This window comes from Microcebus murinus, chromosome 12, assembly GCF_040939455.1.
Source record: "Microcebus murinus isolate Inina chromosome 12, M.murinus_Inina_mat1.0, whole genome shotgun sequence".
Taxonomy (NCBI): domain Eukaryota; kingdom Metazoa; phylum Chordata; class Mammalia; order Primates; family Cheirogaleidae; genus Microcebus; species Microcebus murinus.
The window spans coordinates 32,105,695-32,120,067 of NC_134115.1; the positions used below are offsets into that span (position 1 = coordinate 32,105,695).

Consider the following 14,373-nt stretch of genomic DNA (forward strand, 5'->3'; position numbering starts at 1 on the left):
CCACTAGATACCAGTACCCCACCCTGCACTGCTACTGGGACAGCCAAAAATGTCTCCAGACATTGCCAAATGTCCCCCAGGGAAGGCTGAAAAATTACTGAGAACCTCAGTACTAAGCTCTCAAATAAACTGACTTTGTAAAGACTTCTCAGAATAATTTATTCAAATTGCTTAGCAGATGCAGTCACTTGGTAGGCACAAAAAGCATATTAGATCTGATATTATCTCGACTAAGTGTAGTGAGCACAGGGAAGGGGGAGAAATATAGTAGGAAAGAATATGTCAAAAAGAATGAGCAGACCCCAGAGAGTTTCTCACATTCTAGAAAGCCAACATTTGAACGGGCTTTAGAGATTATGTGTAATAATATGTCATCAGATGGATGAAGAAAGCAAAGCCAAAGGTCAAGTGTTAGCCCAAGTTTGTTAGGGAAGAAAGTGATAGAACTACGATAAAAACCCACAACTTGTCCTGGCCTTCTCTACCATATTGAATAATATGCAGCACACATGGTGTTCTTATGGTTGGAAACTAGCTAATTTGTTATGGAAGAGTAACATAAGAAAATCAAATAATTGCATATAATAGAAATGCTCTCTCTTCTCTGCATAGAATCAAATGTTAGGGAAAGAAGGTGGCAAGATTTTACAGAGAAGTGAGCCTGTTTTCTAAACCAGGAATTGGCCAACTTACCATTTGATTTTAGCCATTTTTTAGAATGAAGGTAACTCTCTAGCATCCTTTCATTGAACAGCATGTATCCCATTGGTTCAGAAACGATCACGTCTACAGCCTCAGGAAGTGAGATTTCTTCAATTTTTCCTGGCAAAACGATGATCTTGTCTGAAAGGTGGTTATTTTTCACTAGCACCTGAAAAAGATGAAATGGGGTACCAGTACTGGTGTTATTCAGAATTTTATGAAAAGTCAGTTTTATAGGGTTGAGAATATGATAGGAAGGAGAAAGAAAAAGTATTTTTTTCTAGAAACAATTCTAAGAAAAAATAACTTATTTTTCTTAATGCACAAAAAGTACATCTTTAATATAGATAAATACACAGATAAGAAACAAATAGAACACCTATAATCTTACTACATAGAAATAACTATTAATATTTTGATGTATACACTTCCAGACTCTTTACACAAACATACACATGTGTGTATTTATGTGAGTGTGTATGGTCTGTGTATGTGTGTATATCCCCGCACAATTACATTTAGGGGGCTTTTCTTTTTTATTAATGACTTCAGCTTATATCCCATTGTTCTCTCTGCAATACTGATGCCAAACAACTCTGTACAATGATCTCCCACAAATTAATGATCTTTATCCTTAGTAAATTATCCCTGGTATTTTGATTTCAAAAATAAATAATACCATGTTTACTAGCCTTTCTTTAGGAGTACATTTTTATAGTCATGTATTCATTTTCCTTGATGTCCTCTATATTGTATTTAGTAACTGAACTCCTAGAAGAGGGACCCTGGAGAGAAATACATTTATTGTATTCCTAGCGTCTTTCTTCTTATGCCAATGTGACAAGGTGATTGAATTACTACATTTATGTCTCTGTATTGTCTGAAAAAATAATTCCCAATAAACATTTGCACCAGCATAAATATATATAGCATATTCCTTTTGAAATTGTTCCTCCCTGACACTTTTAGATCTTTGTTCACAGCATTCCTATCTGGTCAGAGTCCTTCCATTTGTATTTTTGTAGCTTGATTCCTTTCCTCATCCTAAATGCAATGTACTGTACATTTGTCATGATTCAGTTGCATCATCCAGATTCTGATCACTTCTTCAAATGGCTAGGGTATCTTTTCCATTTAATCCTATCTTCTAGGGTGCTGCTTACCAATGCATGCTCTGTAAGCTTACTAACTCTCTTTTTAAGTTAACTTTATTTTTTAAAGGCAAGTAATCTCTGATCTAAGAAAGAATAATAAAGAAAACTATTTGAACATGTCATCCATTGTCAACATTCATCCATGCACAAGGACTCTTCAAATTTCATTCTGTCATCGTTCCATTCATATAAGTCAATCCATTGGCCTTTTATGGAGACAAGGCCTAAAGGTTCAAGATTTTGGTGTCTTGCTTTTCTTTCTACATTCTCTTCCCAGGACAGTCAACCCATTTGCACAGCTCTAACTCTGGCTCCACTGTGAATGCCTGTCCAACTATACCTTTAGTTTGCTCTCTCACCTAAGTTTCAACAGTCACCCGGGCATTTCCACTAACATGCTTTGTTATCTCCTGACATCAACAAGTAAACAGCCTAACTTAGCTTCTTGACAACTAATCATCCTTCTAAGTTTGCCTTTAAAATCTTTGTAAAATATTGTTTTTTTTTCTGATTCTATTTTAGTCACTAATACCACAATCCTCAATGTCTTGGCAGAATACTTAGATCCCACAGATATTAGTTACATAGTTCAGTTTTCTGAACTTTTTTTACATAATGCTACACATTAAAAGAAAACAAACCCAATTTTATGATATACTTGGGTGAAAGAAAAGGCTGCTTGCAGTTCAAGACATTTGAGCTGGGGACTCTGGCCATGACTAGCTGCCATAAAAGCAAAAGGCATCAATATTTCACTTACACGGGGAAGCCCTATTTTAGTCATCTTTCCATGAATTGTTCTACGGCATAATTTTATTAGCTGTATTTCTATTATTGAACATTCAGGTTATTTCAAATTTCTCTTTATTAAAATGTTTTCTTGTTTTTTGTTTTTTAAGATAAGTGGTCTCACTCTGTTGTCCAGGCTAGAGTACAGTGGCACAACCATAGCTCACTGTAACCTCGAACTCCTGGGTATAAGCAATCCTCCTGCTTCAGCCTCCTAAGGAGATGGGACTTCAGGCATGTGCCACCATGCCTAATTTTATTATTATTATTACTTTTGAGACAGAGTCGCTTTGTTGCCCAGGCTAGAGTGAGTGCCATGGCGTCAACCTAGCTCACAGCAACCTCAAATTCCTGGGCTGAAGCAATCCTTCTGCCTCAGCCTCCTGAGTAGCTGGGACTACAGGCATGAGCCACCATGCCCTGCTAATTTTTTCTATATATATTAGTTGGCCAATTAATTTCTTTCTATTTATAGTAGAGACGGGGTCTTGCTCTTGCTCAGGCTGGTTTTGAACTCCTGACCTCGAGCAATCCACCCGCCTCGGCCTCCCAGAGTGCTAGGATTACAGGCGCGAGCCACCGCGCCTGGCCTATTATTATTATTATTATTTTTGTAGAGACAGGGTTGTTTCCCAGACTGGTTTCAAACTCCTGGCCTTAAGCGATGCTCCTGCCTCATTCTCTCAAAGTGCTGGGATTACAGGTGTGAGCCACCGCACCTGGCCTACAATAGTATATTAATGCAATTAAGTCTGGGGATATATTTCCCACTGTTTCCTTCAAAGTTAAGGGGTATGGAACTTTTAAGTGTTTGTGATACACACTGCCCCATTGCCTGCCAGAAAGGTGGGTCACTTCCTAAATTTCAAGCCCTTTCTAAATTCTGTTTATGAGGTCTGGGGTTGTCCAGATAACTTCTGTATGTAAACCTGTCTCTTTCCATAGACTCATCAATATGGAACAGGATGTTGAAAGGGAAGATTTTCTCTATACGTTTTGTTGGAGGGATCAATATGATGGGAGATTTAGGTGAGAGTGAGGCAGGCCTTATATGCAGAATTGATAAAGAATATTCTAGACTCTTGAACCCACAGGGAGATCAGAGATATCATATTTCAAAGAGAGGATTTTATGAGCTATAAGAAGTGCAATTACTGGTAAAGGTGGTCATACCATGTGCCTGGAAGTGAGTAAACGGGCCTGCCAGCAGGTCATTGCATCTTATGACTTCATCTGTCTTTGATCAGTTTTGAAGAGCACTCGATCAGGAATCTGCAGATATGTATTCTAGTTCTCCTTTCATCACCAAAGAGCTGTGTGGCCTTGGAGAAGCCACTTAAACTCTCCAAATTTTAGTTTCCCTCCTTGCAAAATCAGGATTTCAAACTGGAGTTGTTTGAAGACCCCTTCTAGTTCTAACATTTTATGATTAAAAGAAAGCAAATTTTCTCAAAGTATGTTCCAAGAGTCCTTGAACATAAAGGCTTCATGATTCAAATAGTATGGAATTTCTTTATAATACAGATCTGTCTTACAAATTCATACAGTCCATTAGCATATTAATGGCTTTGAGGAATTCTGAAGAAAGGAAAACAGTTGGCTTGGTTAAATTAAAGACATACAAACTTATTTGATACTTTGCAGTTTTTTTCATTGAATATATAATTATCTCCCACAGATCAATCTTTAGGAAACAATGAAAACAGTTCTTTGATAATCCTAGGTTTGATTACAATTCCTGGAACAGAGATATTTGAAAATAGGACATAAATTCAACCAGCAATAGTGCTGACTGATACACAAGAGCACCTAATTTCAGATGTAATACTCCATTGTTTGAGACGATCTTGCTGCCTCCCTTCATCTTTGGTTTGTAACAGTCTCAGTACAGACAATTTTTTGCTAGCCTATCACTTCATGTGCCATTCTTCCAAAACTGCAACTCAGTAGAGATATCCTTTCCAGGAATAAATGGACCTCACTATGTCCCCCCAAGTGCTGGAAAGAGCCCCTAACACTGAGGAAGGCTCCCATCACCTACCACATTCTTGTTGCCCAGGTTTTCCCTGTATGACCTGGTCCTTCTCTAACAGTTCAAGATGTAGGGAAATTCCAAATAAAGGCTCTTCTTCCCAGATTCCATAGAGGTACAAGCAAATCCCCATCATATTCTTGTTTTAATCCTGCTTTCTTGTTATTAAATTGGATTTCCAAAGTCTATGTCAATAGTACTGTCACTTGTATCAGCTGCTTAAACACACACACACACACACACACACACTCTCTCTCTCTCTCTCTCTCTCTCTCTCTCTCTCTCTCTCTCTCTCTCTCTCTCTCTCTCTCTCTCTAGGTGGTGGTGGCAGGACAATGTATCCTTTCAGGCATCAAGGTAAGTTCCAAGATAGATCAGGGCAGTAATTTCACCTGGTATGTTGCTGTTCTTGTCTCATTTTGGAGGGTCTTCATCAAGTTACATGTGTTATCAATGTATTATTTATTTCTCTTCAATTTGGAAGTTTACTTAGTCTTAGGGGTTGTACTATACAATAGAGCAGTTAATTACAGTCTGTCTTAAATCAATGGAAAGAGCAAGAATTTTAAAGGTGAAAGACCTGGGTGTTAATTTTGGATCCTTATTAGCTGTGAGACTGTGGATAAGACACATAATTTCTTAGAAGTCCATTTCTTTGTCTATAAAATGGGAATAATAATAATACCTGTATTTCAATGTTATTTCAAGGATCAACTCAAATGAGAAAGTGTATGGGAATATATAAATCAAAGATAATATGGATTAAATAAAATAAGGGTTTAAAGAACGTATGGTAAAGCAATGGAACTGAGATCAAAAATAAGATTTCAAATTCAAGGAAACAAATCAAGAAGCAAAGAAACATAATTACAGAATAATACATAACTATTATTCAGGTAGAGAACTTACTACACTTAAATTATTTATAACTATATTAGAAAACCATTTGGCATTATTCAGTAAAGTTGAAGATGTGCTTATAATTTAGAGATATTGCCCCTTAGAAATATACATACTAGAGAAATATTTGAACATATGCACTAGATAACATGTACTAAAATATATATAATAATGTTGATAGTAACAAAAAATTTAAAATAAACTAGAAGTCACTATTGACAGGGAAATGAATATGTAAATGGTGGTATATCCATACTGTGAACATTATTCAACAGTGAGAAAAAACTAAAGGCATATGTGTTAACATAAATTTCACAAGCAGAATTTTAAAGAGGAAAAAGACAGGTTGCTAAAGAATATGTAGTATGATTCCTTTTATAAAAATTGCCAAATGTATTAAAAAATAAACTATATCATTTGGGATACTCAATTATTTTGGAAAACTCTTATGGTAAATATAAAACTCAAATGTTAGTACATTTTGGGAGTGAAGAGATGAGCATGGAATCTAATAGAGGTATATAGGGATTTTAATATATAGTTATACTTTTCTTATCCTTAGGTTGGATTGTGGGGATATGGGTGTTCATTTAATTATTATTCTTTATTACCTTATATGTATACACCTTTTTTGTATATATGACTATTTCATAATAGAAATTTTAAAATTATGCTATTAATATTTATAGAAAAGTTTGAGATAATCATATAAATGCAGATTTTAAAAGGGCAAACTGATTTCTGGAACCAGAAAGAAGCTAATAGACATACAATACAGATTAAAACAATACAGCATGTAGTTAATATCTCAGAAGTATAGATAAATACAATAGAAAAGTCCTCAAAGATACAGTAAAAGAAACTTTCCATCAAATAAAAAAATAAATTTGCTGATACAAAAAAAATACATAAGGGTCACAGGAAAATTTCATACAATAATAGTAATATAGATATATATCCTGCTGAAGATTTCGGATTTAAAGAATAGAGAATGAATTCCTTGGGTACCTAGGCAGAAAAATAAATCAGCTAAAAACAGAAAATCAGATCATAGTATTCTGAATCCCTAAATATAAGAGCTAAGGAAGATTCCTTGAAAGAAAATTTGAGAGCAATATTAAAATTGTTAGTCAAAAAATGCCAAGAGCAGAAGCCCATGAGACCATCATCTGGGCTGACAAGTCCTCTTCCTCCACCCTTGGGAATATAGAATATGTGAGGCTGATATGACTGAGTTTTGTCCCCTGGCTAAATTTCTTAGCACTGCTTTTTTAGTGATAAGCCTCAGGAGAAATTCTAGTGTGGATACTGAAACCAGAAAGATAAAGAGAAAAGAGCTTGGGAGAACTGTGGATCCCCATTTCAGACTCTGAGGGGAGAAAACTATGAGACAGTGCCACCCAAAGTTCCATTCCTGAGAATAAAACTCTTATTTTGGCAGTAGTGAAGGTCCCTAGGCTACCAGGGAGCCATGCATTTGTGTACTTTCCAGAGAAACTTACCCATCCATGTATCTTCCTCATTTAGGCAAAAGCCTTGGTCAGCTCTCCCTCTTAAGGGAGAGGCCTGTTAGGAAGGCAGACCCACAATAGCTATCTTTACTGAGCAACCCAGTCTACATTCATCAACCAAGAATCCGTGACCAAGGCTCTCCAGACATTGGAAAAAGACAAATACCACGAAAGAGAAAGTTGGAGATTAACAAATAGAACAAATCATTCCAAGGGAAATGGAAGATAACTATTTTTTAAAAATTACCAATGTTAGAGAATAGGAGAGATTTTATATTTTTTTTTTGCAATTACACAAGAGGAGGTTTATTTTCTGGCTAGCCAGGGTCCAAGCCCCAGAGCACCAACGCAGTGGCCACTCTCACAGGCAAGGACCCCGACCGGAACAATGGCATGCCTTTTATCCCCATGGTGCACAAGCTGCGCACAAGCAGACTACGCATGGATCATGCGTTGACCTTTAAAATGATTGGTTGCCCACTATTGCCTTTTGAAATAATTGGCGGGTTGGTTGCCCCCTATTGCCTGATGGGCCAGTCGCCCGTGCTTCAATGACCTCATCCCATAATTCCCCTTACAGCGGTGTAGCAAGCAAGCAATGACCAGAAGTCCTCGCTTTCTCTAGGTAGCAGACGAGCACTCTTGCTCGTCCTCAAGGTCTAATAGGAGAGATTTTTATAGTGATAAAATGGAAATAAGTTGCCATAAAATTAAGAATATGATTTCTGAATATGAGAATATATAATTCAGTTGGTGAATAGTCAAAGCTTAAGGGCTAAGATAGTGACCTGTAAGGTAAATCTGAGGTAATCTGAGAATGTAGAGCAAACTCAAAGAGACAGAAATCATAAAATAATAGTCAAGTTGACATGGACATAATAATTAAATAAATAGAAATAAATCATTCCCTGGACTAAGTAATTTTTTAAAGCTTCATGAGTATGAGGAATATACTTAACCAAGGAGGTGAAAGATCTCTACAAGGAGAACTACAAAACCCTGATGAAAGAAATCACAGATGACATGGAAAAACATCTCATGATCATGGATCTGTAGAATCAACATTGTTAAAATGTCCATAATACCCAAAGTAATTTACACATTCAATGCAATCCTCATCAAAATACCAACATCATATTTCACAGATCTAGAAAAAATCATTCTACTCTTCATTTGGAACCAGAAAAGAGCCCAAATAGCCAAAGTAATCTTTTTTTTTTTTTTTTTTTTTTTTTTTGAGACAGAGTCTCACTTTGTTGCTCAGGGTAGAGTGAGTGGTGCCGTGGCATCGGCCTAGCTCACAGCAACCTCAATCTCCTGGGCTCAAGCAATCCTACTGCCTCAGCCTCCAGAGTAGCTGGGACTACAGGCATGTGCCACCATGCCCGGCTAATTTTTTGTATATATATTTTTAGTTGGTCAATTAGTTTCTTTCTATTTTTAGTAGAGGCGGGGTCTTGCTCAGGCAGGTTTTGAACTCCTGACCTTGAGGGATCCACCCGCCTCGGCCTCCCAGAGTGCTAGGATTACAGGCGTGAGCCACCATGCCCAGCCTAAAGTAATCTAAAGCAAAAAGAACAAAGCTGGCGGTATCACATTAGCAGACTTTAAACCATACTACAAGGCTATAGTAAGGAAAACAATATGGTACTGGCACAAAAATAGAGACATAGACCAATGGAATAGAATAGAGAACCCAGATATAAAACCATCTACCAATCCATGAGCATGGTAGGGTTTTCTATGTGTTTACATCTTCTACAATTTCTTTTCTCAGTGTTTCATAGTTCTCCTTACATAGGTCTCTCACCTCCTTCATTAAATATATTCCTAAATATTTACTCTTCTTTGATGCTATTTTGAAAGGTGTTGCATCTTTGATTTGATTTTCAGCTTGACTGTTATTGGCATATATGAATGCCACTGATTTGTGTGCATTGATTTTGCATTCTGAGATTTCACTGACTTCATTTATCAATTCCAGGAGTCTCTTCATTGAATCCTTGGAATTTTCCAGATATAATATCTTACTGTCAACAAAGATTGAGAGTTTGATCTCTTCTGCCCCCATTTGGACACCCTTAATTCCCCTCTCTTGCCTGATCACTCTGGCAAGGACTTCCACCACTATGTTGAATAGAAGTGGAGATAGTGGGCAACCTTGTCTGGTTACAGTTCTGAGTGGGAATGCTTTCAATTTTTCCTTGTTCAGTATGAGGTTGGCTGTGGGTTTATCAAATATGACCTTAATAATTTTAAGATATGTCCCATCTATGCCTATTTTGTTAAGAGTTTTTATCATAAAACTGTGCTAGATTTAGTCAAATGCTTTTTCTGTGTCTATTGAGAGAATCATATGATCTTTGTTCTTGCTTTTATTTATGTGGTAAATTACATTTATAGATTTGCATATGTCGAACCATCCTTGCATCTCTGGGATAAAGCCCACCTGGTCATGATGAATTATTTTTTTGACGTGCTGTTGGATTTCCTTTGTTAAAATTTTGTTGAGGATTTTTGTGTCTATATTCATGAGAGATAAAAATGTTCCTACTACCTAAAGTAATCTACAGAATACAATCCATATCAAAATACCATCAACATTCTTTACAGATCTAGAAAAAATAATTCTATGCTTTGTATGGAACCAGAGAAGACCTCATATAGCTAAAGCAATCTTAAGAAAAAGAACAATTGAAGTCTACCAGACTTCAAGCTTTACTACAAGGCTAGAGTAACCAAAATATCATGTTACTGGCACAAGAACAGAGATACAGCTTTTGGAATAGGACTGAGAACCCAGATATAAAACTACCCTCACATTGTCATCTAATTTTTGACAAAGCAGACAAAAATATACATTGGGGAAAAGAATCCCTATTCAATAAATGGTGCTAGGAAAACTGAATAACCACATGCAGAAGATTGAAACTGGATCCCTACTTCTCTCTCTCACAAAAATCCACTCATGATGGATAACAGACTTAAACCTAAGATGTGAAATATTAAGAATTCCAGAAGAAAATGTTGGGAAAACTCTTACAGACACCGGCAGAGGCAAAGAACTTATGAAGAAGAGCCCCAAAGCAATCACAGCAGCAACAAAAATAAATAAATGGGTCCTGATCAAATTAAAAAGCTTCTGCACGGCCAAGGAAACTATCATTACAGTGGATAGACAAACTACAGAATGGTAGAAAATATTTGCATGCTACACATCTGATAAAGGGCTGATAACAAGAATCTATATAGAACTTAAGAAAATTAACAAGAAAAAAATCAAACAACGCAATCAAAAAGTAGGCAAAGACCATGAACTGAAACTTTTTAAAAGAAGACAGAATAATGGCCAGTAAACATATAAAAAAGTGCTCAACATCTCTAATCATTAGGGAAATACAAATCAAAACCACAATGAAGGCCGGGGGGCGGTGGCTCACGCCTGTAATCCTACCACTCTGAGAGGCCAATGTGGGAGGATCATTTGAGTTCAGGAGTTCGAGACCAGCCTGAGCAAGAAGGAGACCCCGTCTCTACCAAAAATAGAAAATATTAGCTGGGCATGGTGGTACATGCCTGTAGTCCCAGTTACTGAGGAGGCTGAGGCAGAAGGATCACTTGAGCCCAGGAGTTTAAGGTTGCTGTGAGCTAAGCTGCCGTACTCTAACAGGGCAACAAAGTGAGACTCTGTCTCAAAAAACCAAAAAAACCCAAGAAAACCCCACAATGAGATATCATCTAACTCCAGTGACAATGGCCTTTATCAACAAGTCCCAAAACAACAAATACTGGCATGGATGTTCAGAAATAGGAACAATCTTACACTGCTGGTGGGACTGCAAATTAGTACAACCCTTATGGAAAGTAATTTGGAGAAAATTCAAAGAACTAAAAATAGAAATACCATTTGATCCAGCAATCCCACTACGAGGGATCTATCCAAAGGGACAAAAGATATTCTATAATAAAGACATCTGCACTCGAATGTTTATGGCAACACAATTCACAATTGCAAAGATGTGAAAACAACCCAAATGCTCACCAATACAGGAGTGGATTAATAAATTGTGGTATATGTATACCATGGAATGCTACTCAATTACAAAAAACAACGGTGAACTAGCACCTCTTATATTATTCTGGATAGAGCTTGAGCCCATCCTCTGAAGTGAGGTTATCAAAAGAATGGAAAAACAAGCACCACATGTACTTGTCATAAAATTGATACTAACTGATCAACACTAAGGTACTTACATGGAAGTAATATTCACTGGGTGTTGATCAGGTGGGGGGGGTAAATTCATAACTGATGGATGCAGTGCACACTGTAGGGGGGAAGGGCAAACTTGTAACCCTGGCTTGGGAGAGGCAAAGGCATTATATGTAACCAAAATGTTTGTACCCCCATAATATTCTGAAATAAAATAAATAAATAAATAAATAAGTGGGCTATCAAAAAGATACCTGCACTCAAATGTTTATTGTAGTATGATTCATAATGGCAAAGATGTGGGATCAATCTAAGTACCCATCAAATCATGAGTGGATTAAGAAAATGTGGTATACGTATACCATGGAGTATATACTCAGCCATAAAAAGGATGAAATAATGTATTTTGTAGCAACTTGGATGGCACTGGAGATCATTATCCTAAGTGAATTATCTCAGGAATGGAAAAACAAACACCACATGCATTGTCCAATAATTGGGAGCTAATCGATGGGCACATATGGGCACCAAGAGATGTAAAAGGTCATTGGAAATCAAGAAGGAAGGAGGGGATGGGTAAAAACCTACCTATTGGGTACAATTAACACTATTGGGGTGATGGGCACAATAAAAGCCGTGACTTAAGCATTATAAAAGGCATCCATGTGACAAAAACATTTGTATCCCCTTAATATTCCAGACATGAAAAACCTCAAAGGTTTTTTCATTGTGTATGACAAATGACAAAATATAAGGAAAAATATAAGAAAAAGACAGTGGCAACTTGAATGTAAATTAGAAGAAGTGAAGAAATTTGATAAAAACCAAGAAGTTTATCCATTTTTTATTTCGGCATATGATGGTGGTACAGATTTTAAGGTTTCAATAAATGCCCTTTTCCCCCTCCCCCTACAAATCTGAGTCTCCAGTATGACCATCCCCCAGACAGTACACATCTCACTCATTATGTATGTATATACCCACCCCCGTTCCCCCTGCCCAATACCCTATTACTGTAGTACCTATGTGTCCACTTAGGTGCTGTTCATTTAATACCAGTTTGCTGGTGAGTATATGTGGTTCTTGTTTTTCCATTCTTGAGATACTTCACTTAGTAGTATGGGTTCCAGCTCTAACCAGGAACATATAAGATGTGCTATATCACTGTTGTTTCTTAGAGCTGAATAGTACTCCATGGTATACATATACCACATTTTATTACCATTTTTGATATATAGAACATTCTTCTTGCAGTGGCAAGGGTTTAGTGACATAAGATAACATTTCCTTTACTATGGGTCCAATGAAACTATTATACTTGGTTATCTAATAAAAGCTATTTATATAATTATTATATTTAATGAGATTTTCTAGGAATTTAAATTTTCAGAAGCAACCTACAGACAAAGCATTAAAGACTTTTAATAGTCTTTTCAAATCTATTTTCAAATAGACTTGAAATAGTCTGTTATCTTGACAATCTAGAAATAATATAACCAGACAAAACTGGAAGTTGGACCAGGAGAGGGAAATTCCTCCTTTGTTACGCTGGGAGTCAACAGAATATACAAATTGATAATTCAGGAAACAGAAATATGGGTACTAGGATGTAAAGTTATCATGGTAATCAGCTGAAGAACTAAATAGACATACACTCAGAATGGCCAACACCAGAGAATATGGTCGGGCATGAGTAGAGTGGGTGGGGTGTGATTACTTTTTATTTTAGACCTTCCTGTAGTGTTTGAATCTCTTTCCCCATGTACAAGTATTTACTTCAATTTAAAAGAAAAGTCAGAAGTCCTCCCAACAGCAAAATCCCTAACCCATCCTTTCATTCTCTTCTTTCAAGCTCCACTCCTTAGTGCACAACTCTGAACATCTGCTTAAACATTTATAAAAAGCAACATTAACCTTAATTGTTAAAAAAATTAATGGCTTTATTTCACTTAAATAGAACATGTAAGCTAAAGTTCTCTGCTAACTATCTGTTCTGATGCCCTCCTTTTATAAATCTCTAGTCCTGGAGCAGTCAGTGTCCAGACCAAGGTCATGCTACACGGCAGTGGCAAACTTGGAGGAAAGTGATTATATGTTTCAATGTGTTTAAACCACTTTAGTTCATGACAATGACTAACCATATGGCTTAGCTCCCTTCTGAGAAGGATCTGAGGGGGAAGGTGATGTGGTCACTCTCTCACTCCCTCTTTCTGTTCCCTCTCCCAGCACATTCCTGCCCCCTTCCTGGAATTGGGGCACTGCACAGGACCCCTGTTGGCCCACTGGTGCTGACTGTCGCTGTGCAGCAAATAGAGCCCTCTGAAACCTGCTGCCAAGAAAGAGTGAACAGGCCCCTGCAGGAGCCAGCCATGGATATGAGTGCAAGAAACCTTTGCAAACAAGAACTAGCAGGCAGGGCAAGGAGGACAACACACAGGCAGTGAGAAAGATGGAGAATGGCAGGTGAGGGAGGCAGAGCAGAAGGGAGAGAGAGGCAGAGAGAGGTACTCTTTCCTCCCTATTTGTCTCCATGCTAGTTTAAGGGCAGAGTCTGAGGAGTCCAGAAAGCTGCTCTGTGCGGAGCAAGTGCATGCCCCTTTGACACTGCAGAAACTCCAAAGGAGACAGAAGGAAGCCGCATGAAGCTTTCATGAGGCAAATGCTGCCAAACCTATAGTTTGGCTGCCAGCAAAACCCCACACTGGCAACTTTAGTACATATAGTGTTTTTCCTCTGATGATGTTACAAACTGCTCAACAACTGGGGAGAAAGAGCATCAAGGAGGCAGACAAGCTGTCTAGGCTTGGAAAGGATGTTTTGAGCAAGTTATGCTCTCAGAGAGCATGCCGTGCTAGAGGACTGGTGTGGAAGAGGGAAGAGCCTCCTCTTCTACCTACACTCCCCTGCCCTTTTGATACAAATGTGTAACTTTTCCCACTGGGGATTTTTTTTTCCATCCAAGAGCAATTTTTAGGGGTCAGAGGATTGTGAGTCTCCAGCACAATTTGCTTTAGAGAAATGCTAATTATTAGTATATCAATTAACTTCTGATATGCCTCCTCTGGGCAGATAAAT

The 14,373-nt window shown here is 37.5% G+C and overlaps 1 protein-coding gene across 1 annotated transcript in view; it reads right to left on the reverse strand.

Annotated features, from left to right (window-relative positions):
- The window catches only part of LOC105856043 (histone-arginine methyltransferase CARM1-like), a 248,807-nt gene that overhangs the window by 50,928 nt on the left and 183,506 nt on the right, over positions 1 to 14,373 (reverse strand). The window contains exon 6 of the mRNA XM_012737456.3: positions 694 to 871. Coding sequence (XP_012592910.1) covers positions 694 to 871 — 178 coding nt within the window. The remainder of the gene's footprint in view (positions 1 to 693; positions 872 to 14,373) is intronic.